Below are 14,539 nucleotides of genomic sequence, written 5' to 3'. Positions count from 1 at the left end.
CCCGTAGAAGAATGCTGGGAGGTTTGCTAGCAATGGTTTGCATATATATACACATAAGCATATATAAAAGTATATGTGTATACTTGTTTTGACAATTTTTGAATATCTTTTGTTTTCAGATAGTGCAGGAGCTCTGGGGAGGTAAGTATCCCATGATATAATAGGTTCTACAAATACGGAATTTGTCTGTGTGGGGTGGAGAGGGGGTGTAAAGAAGGTAAGAGAAACTGTGAAAAGGGAAGGTCACAATTTCAGAACTTACGCATATTTCAATATTCACTTTTTGAGAGAGTATAGACAGAGTTGGCTCTTGGGATAGTTGGAATTCTTTGTTAGTTTCTCTTTGTGGAAGCATGCATATCAGGATGCATATCAGGATGAATGGAGTTAAAACACATCTCACTGAATTGTGACTTTTGTGAGATTTTCATCTACAAAGCATTTTTTGAAGCAATTTCAATTGCAGCTTATCATCCCAAGATTTTACTTTTCTCTAAATGCCATGGAACGACAGGTATTTTCAATTTCTGCTGTGCTAGGATTTCAATGTAACCAAAGCATTTTAGTGCTAAAATTGTGTCTCCATACACCTGATCCATGAATCAAGTCATAGATGAGTTGTCTTGATATATGGTTACCCATATATATAATTTTTGCTTTAACAGATTTGATAAAATATGGGGGAGAATGATATACTTTAACTTTCACTTTCACAGAATGTTTATTTTTCCCTTGGAGGAGCTTTAAGGAAACATATATCAAACTCAATCCCTTCTTAATCATTTCCTTGCTGTAATTTATGACAGAAAAGGAGTGCTACAGACCACTCTCCAGACTGCCAGAGCAGTATCCGCTACTTATTCTCTCATCTTACTTCATCGTTGTAGCAGAGTCATAGCCATTGGCTGTGCAGCGATTATTACAGATTGGAAATGAGATAAATCCTTGGCCCCTTACTACCCCATTTAGCTCCAAGTACTCTTACACTCTTAGCACTTATTTCACTGTAGAGGATCCTAAAGGAGTGCCTTCCAGCTACCCTTGTCCCTTCCAACCCATTTATATTGAAGATTAACACTGAGGTCCACTTCCTGGAATTCCTGAATTATCCTATAATACTCAATTCCAAGCCAACATCACCTTGGGGTATGGTGCTGGGGAGGGAAGGGATGTTATAAGGAAACTTCTTGAACACTAGTGATTTGTTTGCTTGTTTCATTTAGCAGGTCAAGTCGTGCCAAATGAAGCAAGCAGAGGAGGAAAAAGTTGTGGGAACTGGCATTTCTAGGATTTTACATAAATGCCTGTTGCTTAAAGTCTCCCTGTCAGTGTTATTTACAAATATCCTATTCATCTTATTGCTTATCATATAATCACTGACTGAAATAAATATACATGCACACGTACATACACATCATTCCACATACATTCATTTTAAGACACTACATAATCAACCAATCAACCCCCAAACAAAAATGGCAGAATTAAGTGTATCAATTTCCTAACTGCTGCATTTTCCTCTCAAGAAATAAGAGCAACTTAAAGATTGATTTCTATAGAAATACAACCCAAAAAGATGAAAGAAGTGGTTTGAAATTCTAAACAATATAATCAAATGGTAGTTGGGGTAGAGGGGATGGTTTTAAGAGTAGCTAAGCCTTTCAAGACATCTCAAATAGCATCACCCAAGTTTCTGCCTTCCCTTACTTCCCACAGGACTAGTCCTGGAGTGAATGTATAAATCATAAATCATCTCCTTGAATTCACTCTAAGTGCCCTCTGTGCCAATTGACATCAGCATGTTTCAGCTAGATTGGATTAAATTTGTTTCTACTTGAACTCTAACTGGGAGAGACAGGAGAAGAAATGGGAAAGGAATGATTTGCAGGTGCTACAAAGGGCAGGTTATAATACATCTTTTTTTTTCATCAAATAACACTTGTTTTAAATTGTACCAGAGGTATTATTTTAGTCAGTGAGAACTTACAGGATTTCTACTTATAACACCAAATAGCCCAAATGTTAGCTGTTCTCTTGCAATCTAGGAGAAAATATCTTGCTGTTATTCTCCTGCCAACACATTTTATTCGTGCTACGTCAAAAGCTCTAGGAAAGACTTCTGCTAATTCTTGCATTTGTGGTAGATTACACTTTTTGGCCTTCCTGGTAGCCGGCACTCAGATTTATTACATTTCCCTGCTCTGCACCACATTGGCCTCCATGTAGTTCTCACTTTCTTTCTTTCTTTCCTTCCTTCCTTCCTTCTTTCTTTCTTTTTTTTTTTTTTTTTGAGATAGAATTTTGCTCTTGTTGCCCAGGCTGGAATGCAATGGCGCCATCTCAGCTCACTGCAACCTCCACCTCGCAGGTTCAAGCGATTCTCCTGCCTTAGCCTCTTGAGTGGCTGGGAATACAGGTATGTGCCACCATGCCTGTCTAATTTTTTTGTATTTTTAGTAGCGACGGGGTTTCTCCGTGTTGGTCAGGCTGGTCTCGAACTCCCAACCTCAGGTGATCCATCTGCCTCAGCCTCCCAAAGTGCTAGGATTATAGGTGTGAGTCACCACACCCGGCCATAGTTCTCACTTTCATCCCCTTCTATCCCAAAGAAATAATTCTCAGGAAGAATTAATGGAGATTTTTTTGAGGGAGCTTCTATGGAAAAACTCCATGGAATTTATTTATTTCCTAATATCTGCCATCTTCTGAGCTTCTCCCCTTCTTTTATCATTTCTCCTCACCTTTCTAGAATTTTTACTTATGAAAAAAATATAATTACCAAACCTATTGATATTAATTTATTATACAAATTCTAGTTGCACGGTACAACAAGCTACAATGTTCACACATAAGAAACTGATACTTAAATTGTTCTTTCTTTACAATGGCAGAAAAGTAAAACAATTGATTATGTAAGTCCTCATGCTTTATGAGAATTACTTGAAGTTTAACACAAGCATTGTGAAAACTGTTTCACAAATCTCCTATTCATTAGCCATATAATTTTTAAAAATTAACAATAGTGGAATTATATTATTCAAATATATCTATTTACATGCAATGATACTGTAATTTCAATTTAATATGACAACTTAGTTGTATAGCTTATTTCTTGGGATACAAATTACACATAGAATAATGAAACATTGCTTTATATTTGTTTACAGTTGATTTTAAAAGGTAATGTATTATTTCAAATTGTATTAAATTAGACTTAATTGACTGTTATGAGAATTACATTCATCTTCATTTTTAACAATCTCTTCTACTTTTACCTATCTGTATATTTTTATTTATAGAAATAAAAATCTAAATTGAAATTCTTCCTGTAACAAATTTATATTTCTTATGTCATTCCAAAATATACTCCTTTTGCCCTACAAATCTCTTCAACTTCAGAACTATGGTTCCCATAATTTCTTAACTTCTTGCTGAAGTTTAAATTTTTTAAAGAAAATTGTTTACTAACTTCAAGTTGAAAATGCATCTTAAATGGTATTCTTAAATTCCTCAGTCATTATTTACTTTATGACACTGTATGCTTATCTGATATGCTTGAAGACTAGATTAAAGAAGCCTGAAAATTCCAGGCACAGAAACAGAAAAACTGGAGGAAAAATGAGACAAAATCAGGCAGGGAAAACACAGACTTTTAGGAAAATCATAAATAATCACGGGGAGCCAGCGTCCCAGTGGAGATTGTGAAGTCTGGACAAGAACTAGTGAGCAGCTGGATACTCAAGCATTATTTTATTCCAGTCCTTAGAAAGAAATGAAGGAAACTGGCTAAGGTCACCAGAGTCAATGGTGAATGGTGTTGCTGGGACGTTCTGGCTTAGATCTGTCTGAAAGCAGATGTAAATTATTATTACTGTAGTTTACTGGTTCCACACAATTTGTGTGCCCTGAACACAGCCTCTGTGTAACGCTGATAATGTGTTGGATGCTGAGAAACCCACATATAGGAAACACAGTTCTTCCCTCAGTACCATATAATCTGGTTTAGGAAATAGTATAGCACTTTCTTCCCTCTTCCATTCCTATGAGAAACATAGTGGTTTTTGGGCACTAAGAATATAAAAGCCTGACACTTGTCCAGAAGCTTTTCAGACACTGAAGATATAAATTATTTGAAATAAGTGTACCAGCATGAGAGAGAAGCAGCTTAATGTGATAGAGAGTCAGAGAAAGAAAACCAGTATTAATTCAACACATATGTTTCAGACCCTCTGCCTGGCATGGAAATATCTACTGAGTCCAACAGTCAGAAAGTAGTGTCAAATTCTGAAAAACACAAGTCATAACAATTCAATCTCAGCAGCACATATTTAAATACATGCTGAATTTGCTTAGAAATATACTATATGAGCTGGACACGGTGGCTCACTACTGTAATCCCCGCACTTTGGGAGGCCGAGGCGAGTGGATCACCTGGAGTTTAGGAGTTCAAGACCAGCCTGACCAAGATAGCAAAACCACATCTCTATTAAAAATACAAAAATTTGCTGGGCGTGGTGGCACACCCCTGTAATCCCAGCTACTCAGGAGGCTGAGGCAGGAGAATCGCCTGAACCCAGGAGGCAGAGGTTGCGGTAAGCCGAGATCACGCCATTGCACTCCAGCCTGGGCTACAGAGCGAGACTTCATTTCAAAATAAATAAAGAAAAGAAAAGAAATATACTATATTAAATTGGAAGGAGACCATATCCATTGCTTAAGTGTTCCTGATGTGGAATAAATCCTCATTATGTTAAAAATACCTTACGTAGTTAACAGTTAATTTTTGGAAACACATGTTAATTTTTACTCCTCACATTCACTGTAGTAAAATGAGCAATTACTTTGAAATGCACTAAGAAATTTGATGATCATTCATGTTCATTAAAATGGGATTCTACATGCAGGTAGAATTGCTATAATTTGATTTTTATTCTTACTAAATTACTCTTATTAAATTAATTACATATAAATAAAGTACTGACAAAATACCCTTGCATTTCACTGCACATTCTTCAAAGGGATATAAAGATGCTTAAAAATATCCTGTTATACTTTTTAGCCTTTTTCATATTATATAGAACTAATAGAAATTTGTGCCTTATAGTTGTTCACAATATTTAGATGTTTTCCGAATTAATATTAGCTCCATTTCCAGCTCTGAGGTAATCATTTAGAACCCGAAGAGATGCTATGCTCTGACAACATATAAATTATATCTAAAAATACAGAATTACACATAGCACTTACTGCATGCAACCAGTCTATACCCTTGCCTCCAGTAAGTATTTTAATACAATGATCACTTTACATATTATAGAGTGAAAACACTCCCAGCTATAAACAATTATATCTAGTAGTGTCATAGACACTAGAATTTTTCTCAAAGAAATTGTATTTATTTAAAAAAATAAACTTGAATAGCATATTAAATACAATAATAGGAAATAGACAAGCAGAATAAACAAAAACAAAGGTTACATATTTAATTATTGTCAATAACCTGAAAATAACAAAGGAATATTTATTAGTCACAACACCCAATGCCAATTAAATGAAATTTTATCCTTATCAAATATGTATAAAAACTTCATATATTCTTTAGACATCATTTCAATTGGTACCAATTTAGTTCAACTCTGATTTTTTAAGTCCCTGAGCTATTAGCATCAGAACCTAAAAACTGTTATTTTCATCAGATATTCTGTAGTTTCAATAATTTATTTTCCATAAAATATATAATTTTTTTTTTTTTTTGACAGGATCTTGCTCTGTTGCCGAGGCTACAATGCAAGGTGGGATCTAAGCTCACTGTAACCTCCACCTCTCAGGATCAAGCGATCCTCCTGCCTCAGCCTTGTGAGTAGCTGGGACTACAGGCGTGCACCACCATGCCCAGCTAATTTTTGTAGTTTTAGTAGAGACAGGGTTTCCCCATGTTGCCCAGGCTGGGTTCAAACTCCTATAGTCAAGCTATGCCCCCGCCTTAGCCTCCCAAAATGCTGGAATTATAGGGGTGAGCCATCCTGCCCAGCCTGCACATTATGTTATTTAAACACTTTATTGCTGAGCACCTAATAGGCATTCTGAAAATATTGGGTAATTGATTGACAAACATATCAAACTTTGAAAATATACTTGGCTGTGCCATGAATAACTTATTCTATTTTTGACTATGAGTTACAATTCTGATTTAATAATCCTCCTTTTGATTTTTGCAAAGTTGAATTTTGCTGTCTTTCTTAATTCTCACAACTGCAATTTTTAGATGATATAATATTTAATTTAATATAAAGAAAAAATATGCACATAATCTGATAATGACACATATAACATAGCTAGAACATTTCCCACATATCAGAATTCACTTGAGAGAAAGGACAGTCTTTGGTTCAGATTCATTTTTGACATTGCTAAGCAAATATTTTTAAATTGTCTCAATAAATGATAAAGATACATAATACTAAATATCACGATATGCCAATCTTCTCCTCATATTAGCATTTAAACTTCTTTTTTTTTTTGAGACGGAGTTTCGCTCGTTACCCAGGCTGGAGTACAATGGCGCGATCTCGGCTCACCGCAACCTCCGCCTCCTGGATTCAGGCAATTCTCCTGCCTCAGCCTCCTGAGTAGCTGGGATTACAGGCACGTGCCACCATGCCCAGCTAATTTTTTGTATTTTTAGTGGAGACGGGGTTTCACCATGTTAACCAGGATGGTCTCGATCTCTTGACCTGGTGATCCACCCACCTCGGCCTCCCAAAGTGCTGGGATTACAGGCGCGAGCCACCGTGCCCGGCCCCTAAACTTCTTTTATAAAGCTTTGGAGTTATAGCACTAGAAGTTAACATTACTTTTTGACCTCTTGTAAACACATCAAGAGATAAACACACTATTTCTCAAAGTGCAGACCTCAAACATTTCATTTCAACTTCTTATATTTTCTAATACAGTTTTATATCAATTTCAAAATGACCAAGAAATAATATGACAGTGAACAAAATATTTATATTGAATATATTTCTGACTGTGGCTGCTTTATGTACCAAGTTCCAACTAACATTCTCTCCATTTGAGAAGTGATTTTATCCTTTAAATTATTTATTTTGGGGGAAAATGCCAGCATTTTGCAAGAGCCCAGTAAGATAAATCTTAATGACAATTTGAAAAAACATTGTTAAAGTTATTTCAAAAAATAAAACTGTATTTTCACAAATTCACATGTCTATTAGGCATAAAGAGAAACACTTTATGGGAAATTCATTATTAATGTTGATAAACAAAGGTTCAGTAGGCCGATATGGCAAAGCTAAAGCAAGTGCAATTGTACATGTGTATTTGTTTTATAACTAAATTTATTTACGATTCCACATGGCTTTCTATTAAAATTGGAGAGAAATCTTTAAAAAGTTGATCACTCAACTTAGCACTTACCTCATATGGGTGATAATGAGTGTTGTGGTGGGAATGAAAAAATCATCCACTCTGTCAAACTGCTTTCCCACTGGTTGGGTGTGGATCGTGTGGTGAGGTACATTCCCACTGGCCAGGGTAATTACCTACACAGAACACACCTTGGTTAGCCCTCAACAATGCAGTCACCTAATAGTATAAGCTTTAATGTTATTTAGAGATAAAATAAATGTTTCTGGCAATTTTTCACATAGGCTTTATGCCATCCTCAAAATTAATATATTATTATCCAAATTCCAATTCTGATTGTGTTGCTTGTTTTCAATATTGAAACGTTTGTTTCTATAAAGAAAAAAATAGAAAAATATATGTCTTGAACAATTTCAGCTTAAAATATAAAATAAATAGTTATATAAGCAACTTCTGCATTATAAAACTCCTAATCTCCTTATAATGAGAAAGATAAATGCAAACATACAGATAATGTGAAATATCAGAACACAATTTCTCCAGTATAACATAACTAGCAACATAGATCTGGAAACTTCAAAATAAATTATGTGAAACATTTAAAATTTTTAAAATCTTAGAAAACATAAAACCATATTTTAAAACTTTTCCTCCTCTCATTGAAAAATAACTGTTTTAAGTGTTTTAATGAAAGAGATTTCACCTTTTATAATAATTTTTTTTAAAACTTTTATGGTTTTTTAAAGAAAAGGTCACTACATTTAAACTAGTTGATTTCTCCTATTCCATTAGTTAACAAATCCTATTAGTTCTTTCTTCAGATCTGTTTGCACCCGTAACCTTTCATGGTTCCCACTGCACAACCATTGTTCTGGTAGCCTTTTAAAGGGCTTTTTTCTTGCTTTGATTTATCCCCTTTTAAATACTTTCTACATATGGTCACCAAAGTAACTTCCTAAATTATTGACTAAGTGTTAATTAGTGGTTGTCCCTCAAGACTAAAACTTTTCCATTGGTTCCTATGACAAGATTTTATTTAATTATTTTTACTTTTAGAGTTTGTTTTTCTTAAAGCATCATTTTTCTTCATTTAAATGAATATACTTTCACTGAGTTCCATCTGAATTCCACCTGGCTGGGGCCGAATTCCTGAACAACAGCAAAATGGAAGGCCTTTATTTCAAGTTATTTCCTGGGAATATCTTCCTCTCTAATTACTGTGCATTTGATAGGACATTAATTATACAACAATTATGAAATTTGTGGATTACAGAATCATTATAATTTTTACAACAATATTTTAAAAAGTTTATAAGACATACGACTTTTAAAAATAAAACAAATTATGATAAATATTTGAGAATCCATCTGAGGACGCTAATTGGAAATATTGTCATGTATCTAAAATTCTGATACTTAGTCTTTGCCAATTATAAATACCTCAGAAAATACAAATTTGGCTTTCATATTTGACAAAGATGTATAGATTAAATTATAACAAAAGTTAAAGCACAAAGAAAAAAGGTTAGTAGAATTTTCTGATCCTTGAGATCATGCTTCAAGGGTCAGTCGGTACCATTAGACGATATACTGAATTAGGGTAAAAAAAAAAAAAAAAATTAACTTCCTAGTCTTTGCAAACTAGCACTGATTTCTTTTCCAGCCTAGTCTTTTAACATTATGGCATGGGAAACACTAGAGCCAAAATGAGGGTTTGCCCATATTTTTGATTTTGTGAATTCAGTTTCTCCAAAGGAAACATATCATAACTTCCATTTCCTTCATGAATGTTTCCTGATAATCTTTTGGGAGACAATTATCCATGAGTATTTTGACAGTTCTGCAGTGTGAGGTCTTTCACAGCAAAGAGCATTAGCAAACTTGGTTTAAGGCTGATGGCATAGCAAAAATGCCTTGGAGACTAGTGATAGTATCTTGCTCATGAGAAATTTAGAGAATTATCTCTTTTGAACCATTTGCTCATGTTCAAGGGAATTGACCTACTCCTTCCCTTCCAGGGGAAGATTTTCATACATTCTAGAGTAATGATGTTTATCTCTCCAGACAGAGGAAAGACTGATATGTTAGCAGCTTAAAAACTGCAGAGACATAATTCCAGGGTCCCTCTCCTTTAATGCAACTTTGCTGGACACACAGGGTAGCATTAGTTTCTCCACGTGACACAAAGTCTATTTGGGCTGGGGCATAAACACTAACATGCCTCATGAGTGAGACATGGTCTATTCTCTGATCCAGAGACCTTGTGTTTCCTATCATATTGTTTGCCTATCTATCTATCTATCTATCTATCCATCAATCATCTATTTAATCAATCTTATATCTATATTCATATAACACACACACACTAAACTTTATGTAAATAAATCTTCTTGTATATACATTTGTAAAGAATACTTAATTCATACACTTTATTTTATATTTTCAGTTGTGACACTTACCTTCCACCCTTACCCAGCAAATGTTTTTAAAATTTACTATATTCTATTAGCACAAAATATTTTTATTAAGCATCCAGAGGAAAATAAAGAACCGATTTTTAGATAACTGGATAATGTGTGGGAAGAATACTTCTATAAAGCTTTTTCCTCTGTACAATATCAAAAGAATTTGTCTAAATCATTTTGTGGCAGAATTGTAACACTGGGAAGGTTGTTAATCTATCCAAGTAGCATGGTTCAAAGGGGAGAGGAAGGTATCAATCCTGAAGAAAATTGTATATTAAAAATATACGCAGCTTTATTTTTTATAAAAGACATGAAAAAATGTAAACTTTTAAGCTATGCTAATCTTAAAGTTAATAGTGTATTAAAATAATTTATAAGATGATATTCTAAAAAATCATATATATTGACTTGTTTTATTTATCTTGTCAAGAGTATACTTAAATACAAAATCTCAAATAACAAACACCTATTATCATATTGTGATAGATCATTCTAAAAGTTGCCCACTATGAAGATTGTGCTTTTTCCATCAATAGATTGGCTCTGTCACTCCATCCGCTTGAATCTGGGCAGGCAAAATGACTTGCTTTGATGAATAGGATGTGGCAAAAATGGCTTTATATGAATTTGGAAGCCCATACCTTATCTGGTCTTGTAGCTTCCACTTTTGTAACCTGAAACCATTATGCTGTGAAGATGTAGGATGATTGTCACATGCAAAGGACACAAGGCACCCAGCTGAGCACTAACACCATGTGATAGACATGAAGGTGAGGCCATTCTGAACCTTCCACCTCCAGCCAAGTTATCAGGTAACTGGAGTCCACGAGTGCTCCCAGATCACGTCAGCAGAGCTGCCCAGGTAGCCAACTCACAGAATTGTGTGTCATCCTTCAATTTTATGACCTCATGTTTTGAGAGCGGATTCATTTGCAAAATAAATAACTGAAATACTATAATGTAGTTTCATGTTTCATATGACACATATTTCTAGTGAATATAAAATGATCCATCATTATACTAGCTATATGAAAATATTCTATTTAAATAAAAGTTTCACTTGTAAGTTAAATATTGCAATATTGAAAATAACTCAGAAACGTTAAAATCTTGGTAGTGACAACTGATTAAAAATGTAACTGTTTCATTTAACAGAATTTATTTTAAAATGCCCAAAAGTTAATAATTTGGGGTTTTGTTAAGAGAGGGATATTCAAGGCAGTAGCATAATTGCAAAGCATCTTGAAAAATATTGTAGTATAAAACTCATTTCCAGGGCCAAACCCTCCTTCCCATTCCCTTTCTGTTTTTACTTAAACTTGTAATTATAAAAGTCTAAAGACTGTTTGAAAGGGTCATGATCAAAATGCAGATTTTTTTTTTTCTGTATCTCACATAAACAACTTCAAGGCAGAGGCAAAATCCATAAGAATAATACCACTATTCTTCCTTTAGAAATAAGTCTGTGCTCAGATAATATAATATTATTAGATTACAGAAAAAGGAGATGGTTTTGAGGACTTTGCTGTTGAATTCTCTTTGTCTCTATCACACATGCCTTACCAAAATTGTTTAATGGTAAATTATGACTTTTTTCCCCCTCTAATGGCATCAGCTTTGTCACTATAGGTTATTCTTTTGGCATATAAATATAACCTTTAATACATATAAGCTATGATTTTTCCCAATCTGAAAGTACTTGAGTGTCAACTATTTTGCCCTTTTCTTTGCCTAACCAGTTATGATTAAAGCTATAGTCCTCAGATGGAAAATTATCATTGTTAAATGATCACAAATATCCAACAAAATGTCGAAAGCTTTAAAGATCATTATTTTCTCAAGTATACTGAGATGCACTTACCTGTAGTGTTGGTGACGTCTTCTCCAAGGTACCCCAGCTTAGCACCCAGACCTGATCATGCGATTTGTCATAGTGTAATTTAACTGGGACAGGGTCTGTGCTCACCGCCTTCAATAAATAAGAATGGAAAGAAATGTTTTAGACTAAACTATTAGTTAAAAGCTAAGCCAGAAATTCTGAAGATTCTAATTTAGATGTCAGATTAAAAATTTAGTTTGCCAAATATATAGTTTCCTAAGCTCTTATTTGATCAATTTGGAAAGGTCATACTTTAATACGACTTTTCTAAATTATCATATTTTATCATATATGATTATGATCACAATTATCATGTACATAATAAACATTTTATCATTTGCACAACTGTACATAGCTTTAAGTTCATGTATTACCTATGCGCATTGCGAGGTTAGGATAAGCTATTTAGAAATTCAAGATAGAAAAGATTAATATATTCATTTTAGTTAAATGTTAAATTCAGGTGGGAACTATGTTTACACAATTAGACTTATTTTATCCCAATTCTGGTTATGGGATTTTACTGCCTGTAACGTTAAAATGCCAACAATCTGATATATGGCTGTAACTCTAAGGAATGATTAGCTAATTAAGTTTCCTTAACGAGAAACTCAAAACCAGAGAAGAAAAATGAATGCCACTTCTTTTTGATTTTTGTTTTGTTTTGTTTTGTTTATTTTTTCACTATGCTTGGTATGAAAATGTGTTTTTTCTGCTAATATTGAGCATTTACTTAAAACAAAATTCTCAGAAAACAAATTGATGCCAGGAAGCTACTTCATTCACCTTAATTTTATTCTATTCATATTACAAGCTAACAACATTTAAAATTAATTTCCAGGAGTAGGTACTTATATATTTTCTGATTATATAACATCAAACAAATTGTATCTAATAAAACAAACTTTATCCAACAGCGAAAGCATTTCTTCCCAAGGCTCTATTAAATAGCCTTACAGAATTTTCTAAGTACTTATCCATAATTCAATGTTCTTCTCAGTGCATTAGTAACAGGTAAACTATAGTCATGGTTGGAAACATGGAAATTCATATTTTTAATTAAATGTTAGCAATTAAGTCTTACTAAGGCATCTCTTTTCTAAAATAATGCCCTTCATTTTGCCTATTTAAAATTCTCAATATTCTTGGATTACTGAAGTAATTATTGGATTTTGGAGGAAATCCACTTAAATATTTTTATATTAGAGTCTTTACTCCTTTTTTCCTGGCTAAGAGAGCCAGTATACTATTTTTGAATCAAATGGGCAGCAATGTCCTCAGGAAAGGTAGCCCACTTGGCAAGCACCACGGATCCAAGGTATTGACTAATTTTATATCCTTTTGATTGATTGATATTGAGTTTTCTGGCCTCTTCAGAGGCTAGGAGTGGTCACATTGCATATTCTATTTTCTGTATTGTAAAGATTAAAAGAGTGCGTGATTTCTGAGAACGATACTGCATTCCATTAACAGAGATAACAGGAGAAGGCTTCCTTCCACCACACGTTCTCTTATTTCCCACTATGAATGCAGTCCCGTGGGGATATTAAACCTCTAGTTTCCAAAGTCGTTTTGTGGCCATGAAGCTATTAGGTTAAGAGGAAAGCCCAATACTTTGAGGGTACAGAAGAGAAAAATAAAAGGAAACTGAATACTTTATAACCTGAGTTGCTACACAAACGTAGAACAGCTATTCCCAGACTTGATTTTATTTAGGTAATTAAGTAGTTTTATTGATTAAGGAATAGTTAATCTGAATTTTGTTAATTATATTTGAAAGCCAGATGTTTCATTTAAATTTTTTAATGTACTGATCAATAATTTCAAAGCATATATAGCCCTAAAAACCCATAATTAATCACTACACTAATGACAAAGCCATAAGAATCTTTTGATTTTTCCTATTTTATTTTTATATGTTAAACTTGATCTATGTGTGAATGTAATAGCCTATTTTGCATGCAGCTTTAAGTGGAATAACCTTTAGATCTTTAAAATGTTAAGATAAAATAGCTTAACACAAATGACAAAAGCAACAATAAAAATGATGTCATTGTTATTTAATTGTAAGAATATATCAAAGGTCTGTAAGAAACTATAAGGATCTGGGAACAATTTGAATGAAAATTTCCAGCCTGCCAGCTCTCACAAGTTGCTTTTCTTTTCACCAGACCTTTCATAAGTATCATCTTATAGAAAAGTACTACAAATCATAGGTTACGCTAACACCCACATTTAATGGGATAAGGAAAGTGAGGATGAGTCTTGGTGGTCGTCAGCCAATAATCAGGACAGCTGAGATCCGATAGCTTGTGTTACTTTCCAATGTGGGAACCTCACTGCATGTGAAAGACACTCCCTCTTAGTTGGTTGTTTATTCTGGGAATGTGTGGATATTTTGCTGTTTTATTTATGCCTCATGTATAAAAAACATTCTTTTGGGTCTTTTTTCTGTATTGGAGATTGAAAAGAAACCCAAGGGCTCAAATACATGCCGTCATCTCTAGAAGCAATACAATCCTATTAGAGAATCACTGAAAGTCAGTATAGATCATGTTTCTGAGCATGTATTCTTAAGCCTATTTCTAACTTTAACTCTTTCACTTAAAATAATAATGACTGCAACAATAGTAATAGTACCTTGGGAAGTTACTAAATTTTTCTGTGGCTGTTTCCTCTACAATAAAATGGAGACTGTAATAATATCTACTTCAAAGGGTTATTGTGAGTATTAGGTGAGACAGTAAAGTGCTTAGGGTGTGCCTGGTGAATATCAAGCACCATGGAAATACCACTCATACTACTACTATTA

The 14,539-nt window shown here is 33.9% G+C and overlaps 1 protein-coding gene across 5 annotated transcripts in view; it reads right to left on the bottom strand.

Moving 5' to 3' along the window:
* Nucleotides 1-14,539, bottom strand: part of FSTL5 (follistatin like 5) — an 832,703-nt gene that overhangs the window by 60,880 nt on the left and 757,284 nt on the right. For all 5 annotated transcript variants that reach the window (XM_021666691.2, XM_064383772.1, XM_064383775.1 and 2 more), the window contains 2 exons: nt 11,710-11,817; nt 7,435-7,559 (listed from right to left, as the gene is read on the bottom strand). In XM_021666691.2, coding sequence (XP_021522366.2) covers nt 7,435-7,559; nt 11,710-11,817 — 233 coding nt within the window. The remainder of the gene's footprint in view (nt 1-7,434; nt 7,560-11,709; nt 11,818-14,539) is intronic.

Source organism: Aotus nancymaae, unplaced genomic scaffold (assembly GCF_030222135.1).
Source record: "Aotus nancymaae isolate 86718 unplaced genomic scaffold, 86718_ANA_hifiasm-v0.15.2.pri h1tg000033l, whole genome shotgun sequence".
NCBI classification, from domain to species: domain Eukaryota; kingdom Metazoa; phylum Chordata; class Mammalia; order Primates; family Aotidae; genus Aotus; species Aotus nancymaae.
This window is presented reverse-complemented; position numbering and strand designations above follow the sequence as displayed.